General features: G+C 36.8%; 1 protein-coding gene across 2 annotated transcripts in view; it reads right to left on the bottom strand.

Annotated features, from left to right (window-relative positions):
- Positions 1 to 20,016, bottom strand: part of AIG1 (androgen induced 1) — a 241,701-nt gene extending 221,685 nt beyond the window's left edge. For both annotated transcript variants that reach the window (XM_063096498.1, XM_063096499.1), the window contains exon 1: positions 19,741 to 20,016. In XM_063096498.1, the coding sequence (XP_062952568.1) occupies positions 19,741 to 19,881 (141 nt within the window). In that variant the 5' untranslated portion in view covers positions 19,882 to 20,016. The remainder of the gene's footprint in view (positions 1 to 19,740) is intronic.
- Positions 20,017 to 20,336: the final 320 nt, after the last annotated feature.

Genomic DNA, 20,336 nt, shown 5'->3' with positions numbered 1-20,336 from the left:
GTTGTGTGGAAACTCTGGTCTAGGCCTGAGTCTTTTCAGCAAACTGCACCCCCTGCAGATCTATACTCCTGACCAGTCTCCACTGAATGGGCCTGTACTGATCAGGGGTCAGATCAGCTGTCCATGCTGTGCCCCAGTGTTCCTCAGTGGGCCTGTCTCTCCCGCCTTCTGCACTCCAAACACTTCTCACAGGATGGGCCATGCACCAGTCCCTTGTGATGACTCACCAGCCTCTGAGTGGCTCCGTTTTTCAGTTGACTGTGGCCCCTCACTCCTATGTGAGTCCACAGGAACCTTGTTAGTGGTCTTGCTGGCTTGAGGGCCACCAAGACCCTTTTCTCATCTGCTGCCTCCAAGCAACTTCATACAAAGGGCAGAACTGTGGCTTTTGCCAGCTCTTGCTCCGTGTGCTCACCAGCTCCAGCCTTGAAGTGGCTGGGGCTCAAAATGATGGGAGTGATCCTTTCTTTCTCTCTTCATGGCTTCTCCTGCCTTCATGAATTCCATAGGTCTCTCCTCCTCTTCCCCTGAGCTCTAGCGGCCCCAGCTTGGCTGCTGTTGCTTTTTAATAGTTGTAAATTGGTTGATTTGTGGGAAAAAGTGATGCTGGGGACTGTCTATTCCACCATCTTGATCAGAAGTGGCCTGTTATATTTTAAGATGAGAGATAGCATAGTCTGTTTGTAGACTGATGGAAATGAAGTGGTGGAAATGGAAAATTGTGTAAAACAGGAGAGAGAGGAGATACTCCGTGTAACAGAATGCTCGAGTAGGCAAGAGGTTATGGAGTCCAGTGTACACGTGGAAGTGTTGTCCTTAGAAGTGCAGACAGTTCATCCACTGTAACTGGAGGGAAGGTGGAGTACAGGTACAGATGAAGGTAGATTGGGAGATCTGATGGCAGGAGAATGTAGAAGTTTCTTTTGATTGCTTTAAAAACAAGCAGCAAGATCATCATGCTTACTAGCTAATAAGAATATTGCTCTTTGAGAGAGATTGCTGAATGAGAGGATCTGGGAAGGGATGCCCAGGATTTGAGGATAGAGGAAAACATGTAAAAGAGGCACTGTGAGACTAAGAGATGAAACTGACTAGAAAAGCACTGCGGGCCCACTTGATATTTATGGTCATAAACACGCAGCAAGACTAAAGTACAGGCGTTTGTGATTTTCCTTATGCTTAGCTGCTTGGGTGTAGGTATGAGTAAGCAAGTAGTTGGGTTTAATCAGGATTACAGATTGTCCAGGTGAACAACTGGAGATAAAAAGGAATACAATGAGAGTATGATAGGTCATGCTTATAATGTTTGACCATGCATTCTGTTACTAAAAAAAAAAAAAATGAGGAAATGAGAAGGCATAGGACTACAGCAGAATATTTCTGAAAAGTTCTTCCACTACAAAATAAGAGAACAAGCCCCACTTCAGCAAAAAGCAAGGACTGGAATTCTCCTGGAAAAAAAATCTTACTTTTCCTTTGCAATTTAAATCTTCTGGGACAGTGCTGATCTTTTCCTATTTGTGCCTAAGGTCACTAATGGCAATTTTTAAAATATCAAACTAGGTCACATCATAATGGCTTTCTGTACAAACAGAAATTGGTTTGGGTATGTTTATGACACTAAAGCTATGAGTTTAATTTGTGCTCATATATGGAAAAATTAAATGTATTAGAAGAAAAAAATCATTTTAAATTATAATGCTAGGTTGCCCTTCAGTAAAAACATAAAGTAGGAATAACGCAATTGCAACTCTATTACAGTATCTATGATACACTCCTATTAACTTCTAACTTATATTTGAAAGAGTGTCTGGAAAAAAGATATTCTTTTATTTTTTTCTTTTTTGAAATTACTTATTCAAAGACAGAGAAGCCATTAAGAAACTGCTTATCAATTATTATCACACAGTATCTATTGACCCCAAAGCATGGCACTCTGGTACTATACATATACACATAAATGAAATCTTAGAGGAATTCTCATTGTAGGATATCAAGGCTAAGTCTTATTTACAGTGACAATAATAAAAGATTCTTCTCCTTTCAATTCCATGTCATTTAAAATTGCAACTTAAGAACAAAGAGGGGAGCTGTCTCATGAGATTAATTTAGTCATTCTCACGCTAGACAGGCCTCAATGAGATGGAAATTTACCTTTGAAACTGATCAATGATAAAAGTATCTAAAGTTTGGAAGAGATAATTTAGCCAGTTTAGGCATATAAATTTATACTCATTCGTGTAAATTGCAATGGAAGCAGCAAAAGCCCATAGTCAGATTAATACTTTCAGGTGCTAATTAACAAATAATTTTTAAGCACTCATTAAAGTAGTATCTCTGCTAGGAAATATTTTACCAGATTAGTTCTCTGCAACTTTAATCAGAAAAACATTAAAAATATCTATAATCAAAACCACACTAACTCAGCTAGATTTTTGACCGACAGTCTGCATTAGTGATATTTTAGTTTTGAATTGCACCACTATTCCTTGTAACCTGAAAAAACCTAACACATTCTTTAGACTTAACTCTATAATCAATCAGGTTCATGGGTAACACAAGTTTTATACTATTTCTATTTCATTCTTGAATTTTACATTTTAATTCCTCTCTTGGCTTGTTCAATAAAAAGGCAATTATAAATAAGAGGTACATGGGTGGTATTTTCTACAGCCTTATATAACTGATAATATTTTTCAACTATCTTAACGCAGAAAGATAACTTAGTTGGGTATACAGTTTTTAGATAAAATTCTGTAGGTGTTGCTCTGTTACTTTCTTTTATTCAGTCTTAATAACACATACTAAATTTAGATGACTCAGAGCACTATGATTTTTGCTCCTTACTAGGTAACTCATTGGAGTGCTCTTTGTTTATGTTTTAGTTTGTTTTTCATGCATGGATACTTATATGATAGTTAATAATTATTTTAAAGCATAAACTTTACCAGAATGAGTCCAGGTGCGTGCGTGCGTGCGTGCGTGCGTGCGTGCGTGCGTGTGTGTGTGTGTGTGTGTGTCATTTCTTATTTCTTTTGCCAGAGAGACAACAACCTTTTCAATCTGTAGATCCTGGTCCTTTTTTAAAATCTGCACCACTGGGAATTTTCTTCAGTTTTGTCTTGATTATTATTTCTGTTCTAATTGCTGTAGTTTATTTTTCAGGAGTAGTCAATAATTGTTACTAAATCTCCATTCAGTTTTTCTTTCATTATTTTCATTTTTTTTTTTCTTTTCTTCTGAATTCTGGTAGAACTTCTTTAACTTATTCCCTAGCATACTAATCTGATTTTCCACAGTATCAATCTTATTTTTTACTGCCTCCACTGTGCATTTTAATTTTGCTATTGCATTTTTACAGTCTTGCTATTAACCTGATTTCACCCACCTTCCTTTTCATTTCAGCCTGTTGCCTTTTCATTTCTCTATTCTCAACTTATGATACTGTGCTCTGTTTATAGAGGTCAGGTCCTCTTTCACCATACTGAAGATTCTGAATACTTCTCTAAAATTTTTTTGTTTCCTATTGTAAATAATTCTCATTGGTGTCCTCTTCTTGTGAGTTTTTAGGATGATATCCATTTCCATTATTCAGTAATACTTTTCAAGGGTTGCATATAATTGTTATTGTTTTTATTTCTATTTACTCAACCTAAATAAGAAAATATTTGTCTAATAGACTGATCTGAGAGTCACTTGTTTACTTGAGTGCTATTCTTGTCCCAGATCTATGGCTGAAAATGTTTATATGTCCATTTCCAGTTCGATTTAGTAGTATTTTGTAGGCTTCCATGTAATGAGCCTCTGCTCCATTGAGAAGACATTTTTCCCTACTATACATGGGCTGGTTCTGTCTCTCTGAAGCAATGGAGTACATAAAAACAAAAACAAAAACAAAGCCCTACAAATCTCAGAGCACACTGCTGCTAACTCTTTTCATTAGCAGCAACCTACAACACTGTATCTGTGTATATTACATCTCCCAGGATGCAATGCACTTCTATTAGTCCTTTTCCTACAACTTTTCCACCAAGTTGTTTTCTGGGTTTTACAGTCAACCATCAGGCATCTCTTTGGCTGCCTCCCAGATCTAACCCCTGGAATAAAAAGAAGTCTTTCCAGATGCTTTATCTCTGAGTCAGAAATAGCAAAAAGCTTTATAGCCATCATCTCAGATTCTAGACCAGCAGATATGGGGGGTAATCAACTATATATCTAAAAGCAATTTCACCAGCCCTGGCTTTTATGGGACTATTCTCCCTGATTCTGGAAACAGGCTGACTGTAAATTCTAAATTTTTGACATTATTGTGAATTTTTATACTTGCCATTTATATATATTTATAATAAACTAAGGCACAGAGCAGATAAGCAGAGATAATACTTGTCCATAGAAAGAGTCAGAGGCAGGACCAGTTTACAAACTCAAGTGGTCTTACTCCAGAGACTGTGCACTTAAGCGTTGAACTTTATCTTTTATGAACACTATAAGCAATTAGTTTCATCCTAAAATGACCACAGTCCTCTCAACTCATGGTTCTTGTCCCTGGTCACAAGTATGTATGTAACAATTAGAATAAAAATAGATAATTTATTAAATACTTAACCTAGGCCAGGCATCTGGTTATGCAATTAACATACATTATTTCATTTAATTATCACAACCCTACGTGACAGGTACTATTATTATTCCTGTGTAACAAATGAAACAAACAAACAAGTAGAAGCATTAGGCCTTAGAGAAGGTATTAGATTTGGCCAGAGTCAGACAGCTGATAGATGGAAAAGCTGGGATTCAAACTCAGTCTGATTCCTGAGCCCAAGTGCTCACCTCTAATGCTATAAAGCCTCATAAATATATAATATAATGGATACAATAGAAATATAATGTGTTTTATACAATTCTCCAATACATTGGTGATATATTTTGCTAAAAAGTCATATGATACATTTTATTTTACATAAAATAACATATATTTTATATATTCAACTATAAATATATACCTCGTGAAGCACGCATGTTCCTTTAGTATGCACAATTAGTTGCAATTAGCCAGAAACTTCTGAACTCCTTTATGGTAGGCAATTTTAATTTAATAATTTTTCCTGTGTTCACTTTGGTAGACTTTGTGTACTACATGAAGCGGCTTCCTCCACCTCTGACTTCTGGTGGGGCTTAACCAATGAGGAGTCCAGGCAGGAGACTGGACAGAGGACAGAAAGGAAACTTGGTCTTTGTTCTGTTCACTCACCCGTGAAGACACCCTGTGCACTGGATGAGCACCGGAGGTCATGGCTCCAGGCCTAGGAGTGTTAACCTGCCCCCCGTTACAATCCTGCAAGTTTACAGCCTTCACTCAACTCATTCAAATCACCTGCTTTGAGGGAGCCCTCTCTCCTCTCTCACAGAACTTGGGCTGATACTGAAGTGACCTGTTCTGCCATAGACGATGCTTTAATATTTTAGAAAAGGATATTTTCCCATCCTGCATGGATTCTTAATGTTCATATGTCCATTTTTCAAAATGCAAGGATGTGTAAGTGTAATTACAAAGAAAAGGATGTGTAATGTTATAGTAAATACACTTTCCTCAGACTCCCAATGTTGACGAGCCAGCTTTTCAAATTGGACCTAATAAATCACTCATGACCAGGCTAAAGTACAATTTTAATGCAAGATGAATGGAATGCACAAGCAGAACTGTGATTCCTGCACATAGAAAGGCATTCTTGCGCTCCTCCACTATGTCAACTCTATCCTAATTAGGACGTTCTAGGCACCTGAAAATTTATGTTTGGCTCAAGTATTTACGAGCCCAAATCAAATGTGCCTAATGCTACCGAGTTTTATAAACATAGCGCCAAAGACAGCTAGTCACTTGCATTTATGAGATATTTGGTGAAAGATTTGCAGTTAATCTACTGGACAGGAAACTGTGAGGTTTAAACCCCATGACTGATCATTGGCATTATTTTTCTATATAGTCTATTCTATTTTACAGTGTTAGCAGGAGTACAGAGAAATTAGTACTCTAAGTATTGGAGGGAGTGTAAATTGATTTAAAGTTAAGATATTTTCTTAAAGACTTTAGTATAGCAATTCTACCTCTAAGAACGTATTCTAAGAAAGTAATCACAGATATGTGTAAAGACTTATCTATTCATACAGTCACTACGACAATCAATATAAACACCCATATGAAGGAATATGCAATCATTAAAATTATGCTATGGAAAAAAATGTTTACAAAATATTTTAAGTGGAAAAAAAAACAGGTGTTAAAACCACACATAGGCTACTTCTGGTTCAGCCCAAATGAAGTAAACTGACTACAGCCTATCATTCCCGCTGACTACAACTAAAAACTCTGAACCGAGCACAAAAAGAAACCTGAGGACTTTGAAAAGGACACGATGGCTGTTGGATTGGGAACTAAAGTGAAAATAAATAAGGACCCATAAGTGTGAATCATGGATTTTTATTCTTCCTCTTTTCCAGATTTGACCTGAGCAGAGGGGTCAAATCCTGGAACTGAGCAGTAAGCACCGACAGCAAAAACTCCAGGAGAAACCCATTCTTTCTAGCCAGAGGACTGGGAAAAAGACCTCTGTGTGCTAGAAATTGTGATTCCCCTCTGCTCTCTTTTTCCCCCATCATATGGGTATCTAAAACCCTAAGGAAAAAACCTCATCTCTCTGGCCAGAGGAAGTGGAAAAAAGGAGGCCCTGCTGTATGAAGAGTAGGAGGAAATATGTATGTTTTTTTCCTCACTCTTTATCTCTCCTTTTCTTGCTTCCTCACTGCGAAGGCATCCCCAATTGTGTGGACTTCATGACAGCATGGGAGGCTAAAATTCTGAGAGGAATTCATCTTTCTGCCCAGAAAAAACAAGAAAAGGAACATTTGAGTGCTGGAGAGTATGAGAGAAATCATACAGAGAACAGAGCTGAAAAACCTGTAATTCTGTGTATGAGCCAACATAAGTCCCGGGCACACACAGAACAAACCTAAAGAAGCATAGCAGAGGCATCAAGAACTGAACTACCACATAATCCAATATCCAAGTCCCAGACTAATCCCCAATGGACCAAGCTCCAATCAGATCCAGAAAGCATAGCAAAATATACAGATCCAGAAAGCACTGCAAAATATTTTAAAATGTTACTTACACCAGAAAGACAGAACATGAGGTCTAAACCTAACCAGGTTGATTGCCTGCTAAAATAGACAAACAAAGAATCAACATTATCCATAGGACTTTAACAGGACCTCTCACAATATAATATTTGCAATGTTCAGGGTAAAATCCAAAATATCTTGACATACAAAGGGCCAGGAAAATTGAGACAATATTAAAAAGAAAAAGACAATCAACAGATGCTAACCCCAAGATGGCCCAGATGTTCAAATTATCAGATAAGGACTTTAGGACAGCTCTTCAACAATCTTCCATAAGGGAAAGGTGAATGCTGCTGAAATGAATGAAAGATAGAAATCCTTTGCCAAGAAATAGAAACTATAAAAAGGAACCAAGTGGACATTTTAGAACCAATATCTGAAATTTAAAAACTCACTGGATGGGATCAATAGCAAAATGTAGATAATGGAGGCAAGAACCAGTGTATTTGAAGACAGATCAATAAAATTAAACAACCTAAAGATTACAGAAAAAAGACAGAAAAAAATTAAACATGTCCTCAGCATCCTGTGGGACAATAATTAAATGGCTTGATATTCCTATCAATAGAGTCCCAGAAAAAGAGATGAAAGAAAGAAAGAGGTACAGAAAAAATATTCCAAGAAAATAATGGCTAAAAACTTCTCAACTGGGTAAAAAAGAAAGAACTGCAGATTCAGAAAGCTCAGCAAAGCCCTATCAAGATAAACTCATAAAACTATGCCCAGACACATCATCAATAGACTGCCGAAAACCAAAAGTAAAGAAAAAATCCTAAAGGCAAAACAACACATATCAAATAGTTTGAATGATTGCAGATTTCTCATGATTAATCTTAGAGGCCAGATGATAGTGACACAACATCTTTCAATAGGTGAAAGAAAAGAACTGTTAGCTAGAATTTTATATCCAGCAAGAATATCCTTCAGAAATGAAAGCAAAACAAAGACACTTTCAGATATAGGAAAACTAAGACAATTTGTTGCCAGCAGACCTCTTCTTAATGAAATGCTCAAATAAGTCATGAGGCTGAAAAAAAAAAAAATGATACCAGAGGTATCATAAAAATGATACCATAAAAATATACCAGAGGTATCATAAAAATGAACATAAAAACTGAAGAAAGAGCAACACAAATGGTAAATATCTGAGTAAATATAATAGAATATTTTATGCTACAAATTTCCTTAAACTATTTTACTGTTAATAGGAAAAATTACTACATTGTTTATGGGGTTTTCAAGTTATGTAGACATAATTAATATGATGGCTATCCCATAAAGCGAGGAAGGTAAAGTGACAAGGCTTGTATGTTTTACTTGAAGTGCTAAACTATTCACTTCAAGTAGATTGTGTAAAGCTAGGTATGTACGTGGTAATCCCTAGAGCAATACCTAAAATAATAATACAAAGAGATATATACAAACAAGCAATAGGTAAATTAAAATAAAATACTAAAAAATATTAAAATAATCCAGGCAAGGCAGGACATAGGAACAGAGGGAAAAAAAGGGGGAACAAACCAACAACAAAGTTAAAAATAAAAGAATGGTAAAATATATACCATGCAAACACTAATCAAAAAAAAGATGAAAAAGCTATATTAATATCAGACAAAGCAGACTTTGGTACAAGGAAAATTACCAAGGAAAAAGAAGAACATTTTATAATGATAAAAAGATCAATTCACCAAGACACATATCATTCCTAAATGTGTATGCACTTAACAATGTGTATGCTCCAAAATACATGATGTAAAAACTGATAAAACTGAAACGGGAAATAGACAATCCCAAAACTATAATTAGAGACTTCAATGTTCCCTTGTCAGTTAATGAGAGTGCAAGTAGACATAATATCAGCAAGGATATAGAAGCCTGAACAACACTGTCAAAAACTTTCTATAATTGACATTTAAAGAACACTTCACCCCAACAGCAGTAGAATACAGACTTGTATTTCAAGTGCACATGCAATATTTAACATGATATCCCATATTCTGAGTCAAAAAACCAAGATAACAAATTTAAAAGAATTGAAATCATGCAAAGAATGATCTCTGATCATAGTGCTATTAAGCTAGAAATAAATAACAGAAAGCTATCTGGGATATGTCAAGAAATGTGTAAATTAAACAACACATATCTAAATAAAACATTATAAAATTTAAAGGACTCAAAGAAAACTTTTAAAAAATACTTTGAATTAAATAAAAATGAAAATAAAATGTATCAAAATTTGTGAGATGCAGCTAAAGCAGTGCTTAGAGGGAAATTTATAACTAAGTGTTTACATAGGAAGGAAGAAAGGACAGAAATTAACAAATTAATCATCTAAGTTTCCACATTAAGAAACTAGTAAAAGAAGAACAAATTAAACCCGAAACAAACAGAAGGAAGAAAATAATAAAGGTTGAAAACAGAAATCAATGAAATTGAAGACAGAATAACAACAGAAGGAAAAAAGCTGAACTTTGAAAAAAAAATCAATAAAAATTGAGAAACTCCAAGCCAGTCTGATGAAGAAAAAAGATATGACACAAGTTAAAATGTCAGGAATAAAATGTGGTTATCACTACAGACCCTCCAGACAATAAAGATAAAAAGGGACACTGAACAATAAAATGGACCAATTCCTTGAAAGACACAAACTACCCAATCTCAATAAAAAGCAATCAATAACCTTAATAGCTCTATATCATGAAATCAATCAAATCAGATTTGCAGCTGAAACTTTCAAACAAAGAAAACTCCAAGCCTAGTGGTTTTCACTGGTAAATTCTACCAAACATTTCAGGAAGAAGTAATATCAATTCTATTTAATCTCTTCCAGAACTCTGAAGAGAAATGAGGCCAGCATATCCTAATATCAAAGCCAGACAAAGAACAAAAAACTACTGACAAATATTCCATATAAACAGAGAGGAAAAAAATCTGATCAAAATGTTAGCAAGTCAAATCTAGCAATATATAAAAAGAACAATACATCATAATCAAGTGGCGTTCACCCCAGGAATGCAAGATTAGCTCAGTTGTCAAAAATAAGGTATGTAACTCACCATATTAATGCAAAGTAATAATAAAAGCCATATGAACATACCAACAGGTGCAGTTAAAATGTATGACAAAATTCAACATCTATTTATGATATTTTATTTAAAAAAACTCTCAGCATACTAGGAATAGAAGGAAAAGAAGGAAACTTACTCAAACCGAAAAAAGGCAGGCACACAAAAAAATCTATAGCTAGCACCATACTTAACTGCAAAAGACTGAATGTTTTCCTCCTAAGGGAGGAACAAGGTCAGGATATCTGCTCTCACTACTTCTATTCAATATCGTGCTTGAAATCTTAATTTGCGTAGTAAACCATGAAGAACAAATAAAAGCTATGCAAATTGCAAAGGAAGAAATAAAATGTGTCTATTAACGAATGACCTGATTGTCTACTTAAAAAAAGAAAATCCCATGGAATCTCCAACAAAGCTCCTAGAACTAATAAATGAGTTTAGCAAAAATCACAGGATATGAGGTCAATATGCAAACATGGAATGTATCTCTACATGCTAACAATAAACAACCAGAAAGTAAAATTTAATAGTTTTTCACTAAAGAGGATATGTAGATGGTAAGCACATAAAACTGTGTTCAAAATCATTAGCCATTAGATAAATGCAACTTAAAACCACAATGAAATATCACTACACACCAATCAAAATGGCTAAAATCAAAACATTGACAACATCAAATAACTGGCAAGAATGGAAAAAGAATTTTCACTCACATATTTCTGGTGGACATGTAAAATGTAAAACCAATTTTGCTAAATGTTATACCAGACATGGGGGAATGGCTGGGATGGGAAAAGAAGTGACCTCAACCAGTGGTCAGATGACTTTCTGAACAACAGGTTGGTAGCTTCTTTTAAAACTAAACTTACAACTATCATACACCCCTGCAATTGTCCTCTTGGATATTTGTGCCGGAGAAATAAACACTGATGATCGTACAAAAACCTGCACATGAATGCTCATAGCAGCTTTACTTATAACAGCCCCAAACTAGAAATAATCCAGATATCCTTTAATGGGTGAATGGTTAAACTGCAGTGCATCCATACCATGGTATACTACTCAGCAATAAAAAGGACCAAACTACTGATACATGTGACAACTTGGATGACTCTCCGGGGAATTATTCTAGGTGGAAAAAGGCAATCCCAAAATGTCATATATGTATGATTCCATTTGTATGATATTCTTGAAATAACAATGAGCTATATGCTGAAAGCTATAAAACAATGATGAAAGAAATAAAAAAAAAACTAAATGAAGGTGTATATCACATTCATGGATTAGAAGAGTAAACATTGTTAATATGTCAGTGTTCCCCAGGTTGACTTATAGATTCAATGAGATCCCACTCAAAAATCCCAGTAGGATTATTTGTAGATATTGACAAGAGTACTCTAAAATTTAAACAGAAAGGCAAAGTAATTAGAATAGCCTAAGCAAATACTGAAAAAGAACAAAATTGGAGGTTTCACACTACCTGCTTTCAAGACTTACTATAAAGCTGCAATAATCAATTGCATGTATTGCACTGTATCTTGTGACCAGACAGATCAGTGAAACAGAAGAGTCCAGAAGTAGACTCACAAATGCAGTCAATTGATTTGTGACAAAGGTGCGAAAACAATTCAATAGTGAAATGATAATCTTTTCAAAAAGTGGGTGCTGAAAAATTGCCTATCATATACAAAAAAAAAAAAAATGTAAAAGATAAAACTATAAAACTTCTGGAAGAAAACACAGGAAAAAAATCTTTGTGACCTCGTGTTAGGCGAGTTCTTAGACAAAACAACAAAAGCATGTTCTATAAAGGAAAAAATTTATAAACTGGATGTCATCAAAATGAAAACCTTTGGCTCTTGTAATTAATAAAATTAAAAGACAAGCCATAAAGGGAGAAAGAAAACAGTCCATTTTTTTTAAATGGGCAAAGATTTGCACAAACATTTTTCCAAGAAGATATATAAATATTATAAAAATGCAGAGATATTTAACATCATTGGTCACTGAAATGCAAATTAAACAACAATGAAATATCACTACACACTTACTAGAATATTTGAAATAGAAGAAAAATTGACACCACCACACACTAAGAGGATATAAAGAGGATACACGTGCAGCATGGCACATCCACCGTGGAAAACAGTTTGGTTGTCTCTTACACAGTTAAATGTATGCCTTACCATATGACCAATCAAACCTAGCAAAAACAAAAACTCATGTTCATACAAATCTAGTACACAAATGCTTATAGCAACTTTTTTTATAATCTCTCCAAACTGGAAAAACTCAAATGTGCTTCAACTTAGGAATGCATAAACAAGCTGTGGTACATTAATACCATGGAATACTACTCAGCAATAAAATGGAACGAATTATTGATACACAAAACAACCTGATGAATCTGAAATGCATTATGCTAAATGAAAAAAAGCCAGATTCAAAGACATACAGTATTCCTTATATATTTTCTAGAAAAGGCAAAAATTTAGGGACACAACAAATCTGTGGTTGATGAGATTCAGGGGATGCTGTGACTATAAAAAGGCAACATGAAGGAATATTTTTAGATGACTGGTGGTTACACAATTCTATGCATCTCTCAAAACTTATAGAATTGTACACTGAACAGCGTAAATTTTGGTGCATGTCAATTAAAAAATAAATTTATAAAAACCATGGTATATATTGAATTTTGTTTTTTAAAAAATGCCTATACATGACTGATAATGCAAATATCAAAATACTAATAATGATATTTTGGAGTGATATCTGTAATTTAAAAATAATTTTTAAAAAGAATATAATTTTTTCTGAAATCTGATTATATAAATGTACACACACATATGTACATAAATGTATATACATATATCTCTGTAGTCTGACTCTTGATGTGTGTTTCTGTGTGTGTATAAAATTCCAAAATAAATACCATCTCGAAGCACTAAAGTGCTAAGATGCAAGGAAAATTAGGGAGAGTTAACATGGAAAATATTTTCTTCCCTATGGTTTTCTGTCTTATACAAATTTTCTATAATGACTATGTATTGCTTTTGAAATTAAATATTTAAATTATAACACAGCCTTACAGGTCTATATAGAAGTCAATGTGAAGGGTTAGTACATTGTCTGACTTTTTAGAATTCCATGCTTCTATCCCATTATCTTGCTGCACTCTGCAGTGGATCTGATCAAGGGGTCTCACCTTCAAAGGGAGCTCTGTTCTCACTGTACTTGGACAGGACTACCCTGCAGGTGAGAAATGGGCCCTTTAACTGTCTAGTCACAGACTGCACAAAAGAAATCTATGTTGTTATGGAATCCTAAGCAGCAAGATTTTTCCAAGCATGCTTGGATCACAGGAACATCTGATTCAATGTGGAAAATTGTACTATTGTTCACGCTTCCACAGAAACATGTGACATTTCAGGGGAACACAGAGAAACAAATGAAAACCCTCAAGAGCAGTTACCAATTTTGCTAAATGTTATACCAGACATGGGGGAATGGCTGGGATGGGAAAAGAAGTGACCTCAACCAGTGGTCAGATGACTTTCTGTAATTTCAATAACATTTGCAACTAAGAGAGGGAATGGGTGATTATATCATCAACTATTTTCCCCACTCCGACAAACCCAGGCCCCTATTTTATGTGTGATCCAAGAGAAACACTTGCAAAATAGGTGAAGAGAACTCTATGAAAAGTATTATTCTCACAATTCTTCCCCTTGATTAGGAAAAAACACTATTTAACCCTTCAGATTTAGGTGCACATTTTAGGGTTAAGTCTGAGTCTCCTGAAGGAAAAATCGTGCAGTTTCATCTTCTGTGTATAATATCCAAAAAAAAAAAAAAAAAAACCCAAAACAAAAAAACCCCACTTAATTGTGTTCACTGAGCACTCAACGAATTCCTGGCCTTCACATGGCACTGTGTGGTTTTGACTGGCAAAATTAAGTACCATAGTTACATAGTGACATATAAAATCTCTTCTCAAGATGTTTTAATTCCTATTTAAAATTAAGCCATGAACTAGAAGTCAAGAGTATATTTTAAGATAAATGTGTAAGTAAATATAAGACTAACTCAAATGCAAAACTTAGTATACTTATGCAGCTTATTCTGCCTCTTTAACATTTTTTTAAATGTCAAAAATTCTCGGCATGTTTAAAAGCAAAAATTGTATCCTCCAGGTATACTTGATCATTTCCTGCTCTTTGAACACCCCAAGCTTTTCCACATCTGAGCCCTTATTTATCATCCTCCCTCTGGGGTTTTCCTAAATTCTTTTGCAATACAGATTTAGATTTTTTTAAAAAGTGACTAGATTATATTACCTTAAGCCTCTACAAAAATGTCTTCACCCAGGCAAAATATAAGAATGCTTTTGGCCTTCATAAAATCATGATGTAAGAAACATCGACTATAAGAATATTTATATATATTCTGGTAAAAACCTATCAAAGACATTATCTACTCTATCCAATGTCCTTTATATAAGGATTTGGGTGATAAATAACCTCGAAAAGTCAGTGTCTGGAAAAAATGGCATTTTTTCTGATAAATTTTCATATGCTTCCTTTATCCTAGCACTAGGGACAATGCAGTCAAACATGTACAAGGATACTTCAAACAGTTTGTGGAAAAATAGAATTAAAAGACAAATCTTTCCATGAAATCTTTTCTTGGTTGCCTTGAAGATTATCTAATTTTTTTCTCAATTGTAATAACTAACCCATTTCTAGTGCTTGATACATATTTTCTCTTTCTTTTATTTTCAATTTGTAATTTTTTTTTACGTTTTTAATTATGTTACTGTGAAAATCACCTTAAATATGTTTTGAAAATAAGCAGAATTAATATATTAAGTCTGGGTCCTATAGCTTGTTAATTACAAAACAGAAAGTGTGGCCCCGAGCAACATTTATCATACTAGAATGTGCGTTGGAATCACCTGATGATCTTAATATGTAGATTTTGATTCAGAAGGTCTGGGGTGAAGCCAGAGATTCCTCATTTCTCACCTGCTCCCAGAATAAGTTGATTCTGCTGGTCCTTAGCTCACACCATTGAGTAGGCAGGGCCTAAACAGCAATGTTCTGCCAAAGCATGAATGACAACTTAGTACAGGAGCAACGAGTAGCCCTAAGAATAACCCTGAAGATGGTGAGCAAATGGACTAGCCAGATCTTGGTTTCAATCCTTACAAATCAAAAGTTATAAATCCAATATCAATATTAACTTAATTTTTAATGACAAATATACGGTTTATGTTTTTCAAAGAAGTTGACTTTGACTCATTTGTTAGACATTTTACTATATACATCTGAATAGAGATCTGGTTGATATATTTTTAAAATTCCTATCATTTTGAATGTTTTGGGAGGAGACAGAACAAGAAGAGAATACTCATTGACAATTTGGAAAAAGAAAGTTTCATTTATTCAGCCATTTACTAAATACTTATTATACCCTAAGCACTACTTTGAAGCTGAAAATACAGGTGCCTTTTTCTTTTAATTTATGATGGTTTTGTTCCATTTCTTCTTTATTCTTATCTTTGGGAGCAATTATTATGTAACTTGGAGAATTACTTAGCTAGTAAATAAGTAAATGAATCCGCACCATTCGAAGAAAATTCATCACCAATTATTATGTAACTTGGAGAATTACTTAGCTAGTAAATAAGTAAATGAATCCGCACCATTTGAAGAAAATTCATCACCTGTGATACTGACTAAAGAAATATTTAAACTTCAGTTAGTTTTAATTATTTTTCTTTCTAGCTTATTTCCAGTTAACAGTATTCCTTCTCCTGGCCTGGCATGTCGCATAACAATAGTTTGAAATAATTCACAGTAAATACCTAGATTTTCCAATGTTGCGCAGTATTTATAGATTCTTATATCGCCCCTGGTTAACATGTATGCATGTCTCCTATACATAGTTTCAGAGATCCAGGCAAAAATCTACATTTTGGTTAAAGCTAAAACTAACCAGTTACCTAATATATATAAAGGACTAGCTGAGTCACTGCATATATTTCATACAAAAACTGTTGAGTTTTTTTCTAGGTCAGAGGCTTCAAAGCCAAATATATGAGGTTTCTATTGCTGCTGTAACAAATTACTATAAATTTAGAGGCTTAAGCAACACATATTTATTATTTTCTAATTCTGGAGGTCAGAAGTCTAAAATAGATCTCACCAGGATAAAATAAAGGTGTCAGCAGAGCCACGGTCCTTCTAGAAACTCTAGGGGAATATCCATTTCCTTTTCCTTTCCAACTTCAAGACACTGCCCACGTTCCTTGGCTGGTGGCCCCCTCCTTCATCTTCAAAGCCAGCAAGGTTGCATCTCTCTGTGATTTTCTTCCACGGTCACACCTTCCTCCAACTGACTCTTCTGTTTCCATCTTCCACTTTTAAGGATGTTTGTGATTACTCTGGGCTGGACTAAATAATCCAGGGTAATCTCCCTATTGTAAGGTCAGTTGATTAGCAACCTTAATTCCCCTCTGCCATGTAACCTAACATATTCACAGGTTCTGGGCATTAGCATGTGGACATCTTTGGGGGCCCATTATTCTGCCTACCACACCAAGACAGTGTTCTTTTTCCACTTACTCACTTCAATTTTCCATAAGCACTTTAGTTCTCTTAAGTTTTTCAGTGCTGTTGCGGAATAACAGTATACAATTACGGGGAGTGACAATTTGCATTTCAGTTTGTGACCATGAGCTCTATTCTACTGGAATAACTCTCATACCCAAAGAGAGATATAAATACAGCTGGCCACCACCACATAACCATCTGCTCCTGGATGCATGCAACCTGAGATTCTGACTCACATTCTGGTAAACTGATGCCATGGAGCACAGCATCCAACTGTGGCCTTCAATATAAATGCCCTGACTCCCTGAAATCCAAGTTGGCTAGAAAAAGGGCCTTATTAAAATGTTAAGAAGCTAAACCCTGTTCCAAAATTGCTCCAATAAACTTTGAATCATTAAATTTGTACAAGGCACTAGGTAATAAAGTTTATTGTTTTTTTTTTTAACATAAAGAATGAAAAGTTAAATGGCTACATTATAGTAGCCCAATCTTTTCATGCCATTATTGAGGATTGACGGGTTGGTTGTTTTAACAGCTGCACAATACTTAAGCTCTAAGGACTCTAAATCTCTATTAATAAAAAAAAAAAAAAACTTTGTGTGAGTGTTTTTAGGAATAGATTTTAGAAATATTTTCTCAGAGGAACTCTTGGTTAATGATAATTATATTTCAATCAAGAGCCACAGAGAGTAAAAAGTTTGAATGATTAGCTAAAGGCCTATACAAACTGAATCTAAATATGAAACAAAGTAAAAGTTTCAAATTTGAATTTATTGTCTGAATTCTAGGATAGAAAAAAGGTGTACTTATGGTGATTAGTGTTATTTAGTCCAATCATCAAATGTTAAAGTTAAACTGTATGACAGCATATCAAACGGACTCCACTACAGTTTCATGTCACACACAGGTTTTGAGGGGTATATTGTTTCTGGTGAGCCTTGTTTCTTAACACAAAGTAAGCAATGCCAACATGAGAAGCATCTCTCTTGGATTAACCAACACCCTCAATTTTTACCGTTTTCACCTGCTAACCCTTCCCGTTGCTTCCCCAAAATAGCACCTAATGCCAGGAGGCTGCCGTTCATGCTACCTATGACTCTGGTAGAGTATTTTAGCTCAGCACTGCTCCTTGGTGACACTCAAATGGGCCAGCTCTAAGTGAGATCTGACTTGGGAGTGGGATAAGGCAATGAGCCAAAAGGAGCTTTGCTCATATAGCCCCTAAATCTGAATTCTGAAAAATCTATGCACATATTTTTAAATAAGATCTAAACATCTTTAACATAAGTTTAAACACTTGAAAAAGGGACATGATTTCTAGCGCTCTGCATATGGTATCTTGCTTTATATACATATTTATCAGAACCTCAGAGCTGCAGATTTAGCTCAATCTATGGTAAATATCTGCTACATAAAGTAATTGGCAAAGCCAATCCTCATTGACAAGCCAATCAACCCAATACGTCTGTCAAAACGACTCCAACTTCATTTTTCAATCGAATATGAAGATAGTCCTGGTGACAACCATCTATCAGGAAAGACAGAAAAACGCAGTCTAGAGCCTCGTCATGTGCTCATCACTTAGATGAATGGGCAGGAAGAAAGGAGAACTGGCAGGCACCATGCATGTTCAGAGGCAGATTAGTTTCAAGAAAGAGTTGGAAATTGAGGATCTGAAAACTGATACTCTTGCAACACTATATGTCCTGGAAAATCGTGTGTGCCTAAGAGTATGTGCAGTTTGGAGACTGCTGGTAAAAATCATTTAAATTCCTCTTTGAAAGTATCTAATATAATGTTAATATAAGGTGGTATTTCTAAACCAACAGCCTCTGACTGCATTTCTTTGAGGCATCCTAAGCCTTTGGAAATATCTTTAAATAGGTTCAAATTCTCTTCATCAAAATGGAGGGTCAACAAGAGATTATAATGTTGCTGGTGTGGCCAACTTTATATATAATCTTGGACAGACAGTCCTGTTCAACATTTTCTCTAAGTCCTTTAGAACTTCGCTGCCTTTGTTTTAACACTCTGCTCATACCTAATAAATCTCTTGTTGTGTGTGAGACCAAGTCTTAGTCACCTCTCACCCTGAAGTTTGTAGGTTCACCCAATGTCATTACTGGGCATTATGCCCAGGTTCTGATTCTCTGTGGGGGCGCTTTTGGTGCCAGAAGTAGATAAGCTTTGCAAATCATCATCATAATAATGACCTGCACCTGTCAAGCCGGTCATGTAGTGCCAATAGAGGAGCTGCTTCTGCATACTACTGCAAACTTTTACAGGGAAGACACAGAAGAGTGTACAGTCACACTGGGAATGCATTTTGAAAATCTCTCTCTAGTGTTTTGGGGGAAAAGGTTGGAAGTAGATTACCGACAATGGGCAAAAAACAGATGCAAAGATAACTTTATTAAGTGCTTTCTTTCCCTGATGAGGAGCATTTGGGGTCCTTTCAGGCGAAGCTCCAAGTAACTAGACAAAACTCAGTTTCCTTGAGTTGCTGCCAGTTTATCCCACGGTGGGTGCTCTAGAAAGCACCTTGAGGGCGAATGGGTCTGAGGTCATTCACGATCAAGGTCATCCGATGCTTTTGTTAGTTGAAGAATCTTCCCGTGTTACCTCTTAGAAGCAGTTCTGTGTTCCCCTCCAAAAAGCCCACCACCTGGCTGCGCCCCACCTCCATTCGTGCCCCAGCTACCAGGTAAGGACGGGTGGTTCAGAAGACGCCGCTGCTGGGGCAGCCAGGCCTTGAGACGCACTCATGGGGGAAGAGGTGACGACGAGGGTCGATGGGAGAGGCGCGCGCTCGCGCACCCCAAACACACACAGGCACGGGGTGCGGGGCGGTCGGGGGAGGGGAGGGACGGCCTTACCAGATCAATGAACGTCAGGAATTTCCAGCTCCCTCCGTAGGTCTGATGCGAGGGCATTTCGATGGCCTTGTAGTTGCACAGGATAGAGCAGTAGGACAGTAGGATCGCCACCCGCAGCACCTGGCTGGGGACAAGCGCCATGTTCGCGAGAGGCCTGGGCGGGCTGGGCCGCGAGCGGGGAGGACGGGAGGCGACGGGCGCGTGAGGGCGAGCGCCGTGGGAACCGTGGCGCGGCCGGCGCGGGCCGGGGCGGGGCGAGGGCTACGGCGGGGCGCGCGCCCCGAGGGACGGGCGCGGCGGCGAGCGCGCGGGCGACCTGCGCGGGCCCGGCGCTGTGTGGGGGCGCTCCACGCGGCAGGCTGCGGCTGGGCGGGCGGCGTGGCGTCATCTCTTTCGTCACCGTCGTCATTCTGCTTCTGCGTTCGCGGGGCACCGGGAGACCCGGCCGGGGGGCGCCCCCTAGGCGTCGAGGGCGACCGGGGCGAGCTTCCGGGGCCGCCGCCGGTGGCATCTGCCAGGCGGAGAGGGAGCGCGGCCCGGGGGCGAGGGGACGCGGAACCTGGACTGAAGCAGGGAACACAAGTGTCACAAACGTT

The sequence above is a fragment of the Cynocephalus volans genome, chromosome 5 (genome assembly GCF_027409185.1).
Source record: "Cynocephalus volans isolate mCynVol1 chromosome 5, mCynVol1.pri, whole genome shotgun sequence".
NCBI classification, from domain to species: domain Eukaryota; kingdom Metazoa; phylum Chordata; class Mammalia; order Dermoptera; family Cynocephalidae; genus Cynocephalus; species Cynocephalus volans.
The sequence above is the reverse complement of the archived record's forward strand: the minus strand, read 5'-3'. Positions and strand labels throughout refer to the sequence as shown.